Source organism: Passer montanus, unplaced genomic scaffold (genome assembly GCF_014805655.1).
Source record: "Passer montanus isolate IOZ18808 unplaced genomic scaffold, ASM1480565v1 scaffold94, whole genome shotgun sequence".
NCBI classification, from domain to species: Eukaryota; Metazoa; Chordata; class Aves; order Passeriformes; family Passeridae; genus Passer; species Passer montanus.
Genome location: NW_024374812.1, coordinates 122,111 through 131,884, shown reverse-complemented (window position 1 = coordinate 131,884; position 9,774 = coordinate 122,111). Strand labels below are relative to the sequence as shown.

Sequence of the window (9,774 nt, the reverse complement as noted above, 5' to 3'; positions counted from 1 at the left end):
TGAAAAGCCACCTCATAGGACCCAGGAGACTTCACCTCAGACTTAAGATTAGCTAATTGGACAGAAACCAAAAAGTCCTGCCTGGACAATTTAGTAGAAAAATAAGAGAACAAAGAAGCTAATCGCTTTTGTGAGATGTTTTACCAGGAACAAGATCTCTTGCACCTGGCTTGGTTTTTTCTGTTTGTTATTTTGCCTTTTATTAAACCTTTTCATTTCCAACACTGCAGCAGAAGCCATCCTGCTTTATTTTTATGCCTCCAATGATAGCTGAGCTATCTTGGGTGTGTTATAAGCCTCCAAGAGCTTATTAGAATTGGCTCAAAGGAGACTAATATAACACTCTCAGGTGAAAGCATCTTCTCCAGATCCAGGTGTGATAATCCCAACTTTCACTACTGGGAATTACTCCCTCCATCTGTTCCAGTGAGCCCAAATCCTCCCTAACCTACTCCAGGTGGGTCAGCCTCTGTAACCTAAACCCACAGCACAGCCACACCATTCCCTGACCTGGCAGATAAACACAGGGCCAAGGAAACATTGATTAACTCAGGCTGACCACAGTACCTGCAATCACAGCAATGAACTCCTGTCCACACCTTCAGTTACCTTCAAACATTAATATAACTTTGCCTAAACAGAGGAATCTAGGAGTGTGTGTGATCCTAACTTAGTTTCTGACCTTATCTCCAGTTATTCTTCCTTAAGGTCTCCTGCAGGTCCTGAAGTTTAACCCAGCTGACTGTCCCACAAACAAGAATGGACTTTAAAAAAATTAGCCAAAAAAACCCTAAACCAAAAAACATCGAGGAACACTCATCCTTAAAGGTTTGCAAAGATTTATATAAATATCAGTCCAGGAAGATTGAAACAGAACTGACTTCCTTGTCATTTAGATAATCTTTTCATGTCCTACCACTCCTAGAAGGAGTTTTGTCAAACGATCTGCAATTAGCAGATCAGTGAAGGAAATTCCAACAGTTAAAATCACAGAAAGTCCAACCCTTTCTTCCCTGAAAGTCATGTGCCACTACTGGAGTTGGCACATGTGTAGTGGGGACTGGAAAATGCTGAGAGAGCTATGCTGAGGTGGAAAAACAGAATCAGGTCAGAAAGAGATGACACAGCTGGAGCATGGAAAAGCCAACAGCATTCTGCTGACAGACTTCACAGACCCATGTCATCATCATGGAATGGTTTGGGTTGGAAGGACCTTAAAGGTCATTTAGTTCCAACCCCCTGCCATGGGCAGGGACACCTTCCACTACTCCAGGGTGCTCCAAGCCCCATCCAACCTGGCCTTAGTGAAGACACACTCCCTTGCAAAAATCCAGCATGATTTTTGTTGAACCATTTACCAATCCATCTAAATTTGAGCCTTAGGACAGAACTACTTTTATTTATTTGGACAACTCTGTGCTCACACCTACAGGCTGCTTGGGTGTTCTACATGCTCCTGCAGAAACATTTAATAGGTTAATTAATAATCTGGATTTACAGGGCCAAAGACTGTTTTCTTTCCTATTTCAAGTCCTCTCCTAACTCCTGGCACCATGAACCAAGAGATTTTCTTTCCTGATTTCCTTCCTTGTTGTGTTTAGTTGGAAAGGTGCAGAATAATCTCAAACCAATGCATCCTGACAAGGGTGACCTCATCATTGTTCTTATTCTTCTCCAGTCAATAATGATCACAATGAGACACCAAAGAGAGTGGAGCTCCTCTTTGACCCATGCACAGCTCCTATCAGTTTGAGTTTCAACAGGTAAAGATTGTTCCTCCTTGTTTTCAAGAATTTCAGTGCAAATTTCTGCTAATTTGATGCTCTTAAATGATATTGTCATTGGAGGGAGGGAGCGGAATTGCTGCAAAACCCTCTCCAACATAAAAGTTTCCAGTCCTGCACTGCTCCCCATCTCAGTTTCGTTGTCAGTTTGCAAAACCTGAGCAGCAGTGTCTTGGCAACCTGTTAGTAAAACCCACCAGAAAGAAAAGTTTGAAATTGGATTTTTGCAGATAATCATGAGCTCATCATTGCCACTTATCAAAGCAATCTAGATGGAAAGCAGATGCTTCTAAAAGGTGCTGCAGATTCAGCTGTAATGAGGGCCAAGAACACAAGTTTCAGACGTCTGAAATAAAAAGCCACCCCGAAAAATTATAGGGTCAAGTTAGAGAGGAGATAAATCATCTCTATTCGTTTACCAGAACTGGAAACCTTGGTCATGATACACATATACTGTGCTTACTAAGAATGCAGATAAACAGAAACATGATGGTTTGTACTGATTTTACTCACTCATGGAAAGCTGTGCCCAGAAAACAGCATTTTTTCAGTCTGTGAGCCCCAAAGAGCATCAAACATATTTTTAATCTTTTATTGAAGTTATACAAAAAGGTAGGAAAGCTGAGCCAGTTTTCTGAAGGAAGAATAAATAAACAATTACACCAAAAGCAAGAAGGGATTTCTCTGAAGAGCTGGGGACCTGAACCTGCTGCCCCTATCTAGCCCTGGAAGTATGGGGAATAATTAGAAAATATGAAAAATGTTTTTAATGCTCAAATATCCTGAGTTGGAAGGGACCCAGGAGGACCACTGAAGTCCAGCTGCTGGAACTCCTCTTTGTGAGCAGCAAAGGCAGAAAGTGTAGTTTGTGTCTGGTGCTGAGCCTGGCTGGCATCTTCTCAGCTCCTGACAGCCAGCACCAGCCCATCCCATCCCCACCAATGCCTCTGGCTCTGCTGGTATCAATCTGCTGGATTGGTACCAGACAATCACAGACATTTTAAGCAGGTTTGGGATTTTTTTTGTCACTGCCTTGCAACAGTGCTGTAGAAAATGCAGAATCAGCCCACTCATTCTTCTTAAGCACAAGGTTAAAAATAATATCAAAGAAGGAAAAGGGAGAAGGAGATGGAGACAAAAGGAAGTTGTGGCATTTTAGAATGGTTTGGGTTGGACATTAAAGATTATCTCTTTCCATCCTCCTGCCATGGGCTGGGACACCTTCCACTATCCCAGGTTGCTCCAAGCCCCATCCAGAGTGGCCTGGACACTTCCAGGGATGGAACAGCCACAACTTCTCTCTGCCACTGCCTCACCACCCTCAGATCAAGGAAAATCTCCTGTTTTGGAGGTGATGGTGGCATGGGAGCAGGTTTCTGGTCTGGTCTCTTGGGCCATCTCCAGAACCTGTAGCTGATACAGAAACTCATCCTATTGTCTGTACCCATCATGTTGGCACCGACCCACAGACCCCCACAGGACTGACCAGAAAATTTCTCTTCCAGACAATTTCTGGACTAATCAGAAAATTTTTCATTGCCTTAAAATTTTGCCTGTAATATCAAAGTCCCAAAAAACCATGTCAGCTTTCCAGCCATTAAACTTCTGCCTTACCAAACAGATAATTCTTGGTTTTTTCAACCTTTTAGCTTGCAACCTTTGCATTCTTTACATATTTAATTTTGTAACGCTTTCCAAAGCAGTGACTTTTGTGGAATAGGTTGTCGTGACCTGCAGTCCCTTTGAACACTCCCAGGAGCACCTGCCTGTGGTCAGGGGTGCAAAGAGGTCTGAGATATTTCCTGGTTAACACATCCACAGGTCACAGCACAGGTCTGGGAGGAGGCATCTACCTGTCCTGGGTCACTGCACTGTGCTCTACCCAACATCCCACAGGAGCTGCCACACCAGGATCAGCTGCCAGAACACACAGCCAAGGGCAGCAGTAAGGAAAAAACAAAGGTAGGAGGTTAGGGAGAGGAAATCAGAAGAGAAAAGGAATAGGAAAGGCCACAAGGCTCAGACACCAACCTGTGACTGGAGGCTGCTTAGCCCAGCAGGTTACAAGAAGACACTGGCACTGCTGCTACACCTCCAGCTGTGTCTTCTCCTCCTGGTAAAACAGCCCAGCCCCTGGAGGATGCTCCAAACCCCTTTGCACAGCCAGAGATGCCCAGCTGGGCACCCAGGGCCACTGCTGCAAAGGGAACAAACCAAGCAAAGCCTTCAGCAAAGGCTGTGAATTGCACTTGCTCTCGGTGCTGATATGACTGTGCTGTTTATAAGAAGCATAAATTTGTTTGCTGTGTTTGTTGATTCATAGAACACAGGGTGGTTTATGTTGGAAGGGACCTTAAAGATCATCTAGTTCCAACCCCCCAAATTAATAGACTGCTGGCAGCAAAAAACAGCACCCAAAAAGTAACCAGGCTTGTATTTACAAGCTGCTGCACTCTAAGAATGATGCCATTAGGAGGAAACAAACCCCATGTACAAGCAATGCCTCCCTGAGTGGTGTGTGGTTTGCAGTTGAAAGCTCTGCCTGCAAAACCTCATGACCCATGGGTGAGGCTTGCTTAATTAGCCATCTGTGTATTTTCCTAATTAGCTACTTCAATATCCATCCAGTTAGGACCGCTCTTAGGGCAAGCTGGGGGGTGTTCAGGAGCATTAGCCCAGGATGATGCCACGAACCCAATGTCAAAGCAATGATGACTGAGAGGAGAGATGTAGGGTGGTTTTCTCCCTGAAAAACAAGTGAGGGCAGGCCCAGAGGGCAGGTTTGTGGAGAGAAGTAGGTCAGGAGTAAGAAGCGGGTTGCGATTTCCTGGTCAGCGGTTACTGAGCGAGGAGAGCAGGAGGTGCCTCCCTGGGCAGGCTCTGCCCCACAAGAAGAGCTCAGTGGTCATAACGAAACAGCTGCTGCCACAAACGGGGGCAGATGCTCCTAACTGAATGAGAAGGGCACCCACGGATGGTTGGAGTGGCTCCCAGTGACCCACGGGGCACAGAACACTCAACAAAGAGCACCAGAGGACGTGAGAGCCTGCATGAGAGGTGCAGGAATTCAGGCAGCTCTTAAAAATGCACTTTATTGTATCCAAGATGTTACAGCAGTCCAGGGTCATGGGTGACAGAGCCTGTGCCTACAGCTGCCAGCTCCAGCTGCAGGCAAGCCTGAAGACCTTTTAATTTTGGTTACAATGCATTATATGCTTTTCTTTGCTGAGCATCTTAATACAGTAGAACCAATCTATACCTCCACTTCTACCTATAGCCTATCATAACTATTGTAATTACCATATTCACGTTGCTGTTCTCCAATCACAAAAAGTTAGCATGTTACAGTTTAAGCTAGAATTGCTTTTCAGTTTTCTTTCAGTGGAAAATTCTGAGATATTTTTTCTTGCAACCTCGGCAGTCTTTTTTGCCCGTGGAGCCTTTTTGCTTGGTAAAAAAAAATCTTGTGGTGGGTTTATCCTTTGCTCTAAGCCATAAAACCCCCTTCTAACTAACATCCCTTTGCCTTCTTAGTTATCCGGTAAGACTGGCTCAGCAATTCTTTTCTTCTACATCAAAACTTGCTTTCATTTCTATTCCTTCTTCAGATTCTACATTCAAAAAAAAATCTTTCTGCCAAGCACACATATCTGTTAAACTTTCTTGTCAAACTTTCATCCATCCCAACAAGAGGAGACTTCATAGAATCGTAGAATCACAGAATTGTGGAATGTTTTGGGATGGAAGGGAACTCAAAGACCATCCCATTCCATCCCCTGCCACCTTCTGCTATCCCAGAAAGGCCCAAAGCCCTGCCCAACCTGGTCTTGATTCATTTGGACCCAGCAACTCACCTGCCCACCTTGGGGAGGAAACCCAGGGTCTACCTGCAGCAGGTGGATCTGATTTAAAGTGGTTTCTGTGCAGTCAAAATGAAATACTAGAATGCTTGCGTGGGTTTGTCCTGATTCAAATGTGAAAGGAAATGCAGAATTAAAACTTCCTGCAGCAGAAACCAAAGCAGAGGTTTGAGAGCCTGGCTCAGCTCTGGATGAAAGAGGAGAAATGTCAAAAAAAAAACCCCAATATTGCAGTAATTTGATAAAATAGTAGATAGTTATAGAATCATGGAATACCCTGAGGGACACAAGGATCACCCAGCCCAACTCCTGAGCATTGAGCTGTTCCAGGCTCTGTTTCTTGTGCAGCTCAGGGAGGAAAAAGGCAATTGCAATTTCCCACAATCCCTAGAGACCATCCCATAGGTCTAAAAAACCTCATTCCATTGCCACCAGTGCCTGCAGAACCTCTCTTCACTGCTTTCAGCCTCTTCTTTGTGACTTTTCATCTACTTAGGCTGCAAGTTCTCTTCTGCTCCCTCCTACTCATCTCACTGCACAGGAAAACATCTGATCTGTGCCAAAATCTCTCAGTGCTACTGCAGCACAAACCCATTCTCTGTGTCTGTTGTCATTCTGAACTAACATGAAAAACCACTTTTTAATATAAAATATTATTTTTATTCAGCAGATAAGTTATTGAATAAATACAGATTAAATTTATCAAATATTTTTGTACCTTGAGCACACACAGAGCCATAAATACAGCCATAAATAGAAGACATAAATAGAAATATAGATATCTGTTGGTTCTTTGCCGTTTTAGCACTCGACAAGTGGAATCAATTACCTCCCAAAATGTTTTGCAATAAATTAATTGCAGCAGTGACATAAACCCAAACTGTGGTGACAACCAGACCTGGTGGCAACAATGTCTGACTGCCACCAGTAATATCTCAGTGATCAGGGATGGCCAGAGAAGGGAAATGGGATAGGGATGAAGAAGGGAGGGAAAAGGTGCAGGATGAAGAATTTTTTGTGGCAGTGCTGGTGGGTATGTATTCAGTTAGGGGAATTTACTGCCAAGGACAACATTGGAAACTATAATTAATTTAGTTCACCAAACTGATATAAACCAAATGAAAAGTAAATTTTTAAAATGCTTTCCCCTCTCACTGCTTGAGGCCACTAACAAAACTCTTCATCCCCTCCACCACCAGCTACCCATCCTGAAATCCATAAATGAACAATACCAAGAACCATGACTTTCGGGAGATCGCTTCCAAGATTTGGAAGGGGGATGATGCGTCGAACTCCTGGAGCGCGAGGCGGGCAGCTGCGGGGTTCCACCAGAGGGATTTTTACGGGGAACCCCTTCCTCTTTCCCTGCCCTGATGGCTGCTGCTAGGACTGGTGCTGGACGACGGGGGTGACGCAGGTGCAGCCCACTGTGATGACTCTCTTCTCCAGGCGGTAGGAGGGCGCGCAGCCGCGCTGCTCCCGCCGCAGCACCAGGACCTCCTGCTTGATGGGCACCGAGTTGAGGCCGTGGTCCTCCTGCCCCAGGGGGCTCACGCAGCCCGACAGGCGGCACCGGGCGTCGGCGATCACCCGCGGGAAGCGGTTGGGATCCTCGTCCAGCCTGGGAACGGGGGCACAAAACTGGTTTAAGCACCTGGACGTCGTGGTTTGGTAGGATCTTCTTGTTTATGTCTCCGTCAGGCTATTTAACCTGTGCTTTCTCACTGTGAGACACAACGGATTTCCTTATCCTCAGCGGTTTCATAATGATTTCCTAGAAATGGAATCAGCACTGGAGGGTAATACTGCTGTACCATTCCTTAGGAGCTGGTGAATGGAGTGGAGCTGGGTTAAATAATACAGAACTCACAACTGGCCTATTCATTTTTGTTTGGTTTTAATTTCAATGAATTTGAATTTTAATTAATTTTAACAAATTTTAATTAATTTGTTTGTTTCTTTCTGTTAGCAAAATGTGAAATGCCAATGTAGTCACATTATTCTTTTCCTAGAGGAATAATTAATTGCATTATTATTTCAACCCCATGCAGCACTATCAGCTTGGGGCAGAGGGGTTAGAAAGCTGCTCAGAGGAGCTGCGGAAGGGTCTGGAGCACCAAAAGCAGCTGAAGGAGCTGGGAAAGGGGCTCACCCTGGAGAAAAGGAGGCTCAGGGGGGACCTTGTGGCTCTGCACAACTCCCTGACAGGAGGGGACAGCCAGGGCCAGGCTCTGCTCCCAGGGAAGAAGGGACAAGAGAAAACAGCCTCAAGTTGCTCCAGGGGAGGTTTAGATTGGTTATTAAGAAAAATTTCTTCCCTGAAAAGGTTGTTAAGGCCTGGCACAGCTGCCCAGGGAGGGGGTGGAATCACTATCCCTTGGAGGGCTTTAAAAGCCATGTGGATGTGGCTCTTGGGGACACGGGTCAGTGGTGGCCTTGGCAGTGCTGGGGGAATGGTTGGACTCAAAGACTTCAGAGGGATTTTCCAGCCTCAATGATTCTGTGGTTGATAAAGACTGACAAGATGATTAGAAACCATTCCAGTGATAGCCCCTTGCACTGCAAACAGTTTCTTTTAAAGAAATCTCAACCAACATCAGAACCATATTGATGGGACACTGGGCACAGGCTGAGAATGAACCACAGTCACCCCAAAAAACCATCCGTGGTGTGGCACATCCCTCACACTTTAGAGAACAACTGAACAGCTACCTGTAATCCCAAGGAGCAAGGGACCGGTTCCTGACATCTTGGACCATCCCAAAGGCATGATCTGAGTTGCTGATCCGAATGTCAACGTTCACTGTTGTGGGGAATTTGGGATCCTTTTGGTTCAGGCAGCCTTCCCTCAGCCTTGCAGAGGCACCAGCCTTTCTGTGGGGTGAGCTCCTCACAGTGAGGGCTAAAACCAGCACCAAAACCAGTGATCTGAACTGGGAGAGAGAAAGGTGTCATTAGTTCTGCCCAGTCAGGAAAGAGACAGCACAAAGAGCCAAGTCTTGGTTAGACTGGACCATCTTCATCCTTATATTTGTGTGAAATGGGCCAAGATGAGCAAATAGCAAAATGATGTTGAGAAATCTCATCATAACTGATGCTAAACTCTGATTTAAATTCTGGTTCATAGTTGATTCTGCACCAGGAAGAGCATCTGTTCAACAAGCTATGAAGATCCTACTCTGTGGTCAGACAGCACCATCTTTCCATCTAAAAACTGGGGTAAGGACTCAGCTGGCCCCTGTGCCTAAGCCTAAAACCTTGCCCAGCCATTGCTTTCTCAGGACAGTTAAAAACTGACCACCCATAGTCCTTTTCCCAAGAAAATCTTGGATTCTTGGGCCATTTCCAGTAGGCAGAGTTTCAGTAAACAATAGAATCATGGAACATCCTAAATGGAAAGGGAATCACAAGGATCATTAAGTCCAGTTCCTAAAAAGAAGACAAAATAAATGCAGGGCTTTTAAGGAAATCACAGGTGCTGACAGTGCTGCAAATGCTACCCAGGATGAAATTCAAATGCACAGGTGTCCACAGTGAAATTTCAGCAGTTTTGATAGCATGTTGTCTGCAAAAAGGACTCTGCCAAGCCCACATCAGCAGTGCTGATGAGTGAGAGATAAATAATTAATGGATAGTCCACCACACCCTTGTCATTCAATCACCGAGCAGGTGCATCAGACACACCCAGCATCCCAATCAGCTCCCAGCAAGACTAAAAGGGTTTTCTGCACAAACCAGGGGATCTGCACCCTGCTTTCTCTCTTGCAGCAAATGCATCTTATCCTTTATTTTAGATATAAGTACTTACCCCAGCAGAGCTGCTGGAAGCCATGGTAACCTCCCTGCTGCTTTGGGTGGATGTTAGGGTGACAGGACAAGAGAATTCTTCTTCTCTGAGACCCTTTCAACCCTGCTTGTCTCAAAGCCAGTTCTGCTCTCCATTTTATAGCAAAGCTGAGGCACTACCATCCTTTCCATTGCAGCACAGCTGGCTTACCTGACTCGAGGATAGGTGCTGATAGTGCAATTTTTAGCCCACTTCCTTGCATCTGCCTCCAAAAAAGGGAAGGGCAAATACTATTACCAGCATCCCAAATCAGCCAATAGCATTTATTGAGGCAGATCAAGAG

At 45.2% G+C, this 9,774-nt stretch overlaps 1 protein-coding gene across 1 annotated transcript; it reads right to left on the bottom strand.

The window, feature by feature from the left end:
• Positions 1–7,027: 7,027 nt before the first annotated feature.
• Positions 7,028–9,476, bottom strand: LOC120495992 (interleukin-17F-like). The gene is made up of 3 exons (XM_039696007.1): positions 9,453–9,476; positions 8,357–8,577; positions 7,028–7,265 (listed from the first exon to the last, which is right to left on the bottom strand). The coding sequence occupies exons 1-3, from the start codon at positions 9,474–9,476 to the stop codon at positions 7,028–7,030; spliced, it is 483 nt and encodes a 160-aa protein (XP_039551941.1).
• Positions 9,477–9,774: the final 298 nt, after the last annotated feature.

Coding starts and splice junctions, on each gene's coding strand:
- LOC120495992 (XM_039696007.1), bottom strand. CDS start 9,476: ATGGCTTCCAGCAGCTCTGCTGGG. Junction 8,578..9,452: donor CTTCCAGCAGCTCTGCTGGG/GTAAGTACTTAT, acceptor TCTCTCTCCCAG/TTCAGATCACTGGTTTTGGT. Junction 7,266..8,356: donor CTTGCTCCTTGGGATTACAG/GTAGCTGTTCAG, acceptor CCCCGTTCCCAG/GCTGGACGAGGATCCCAACC.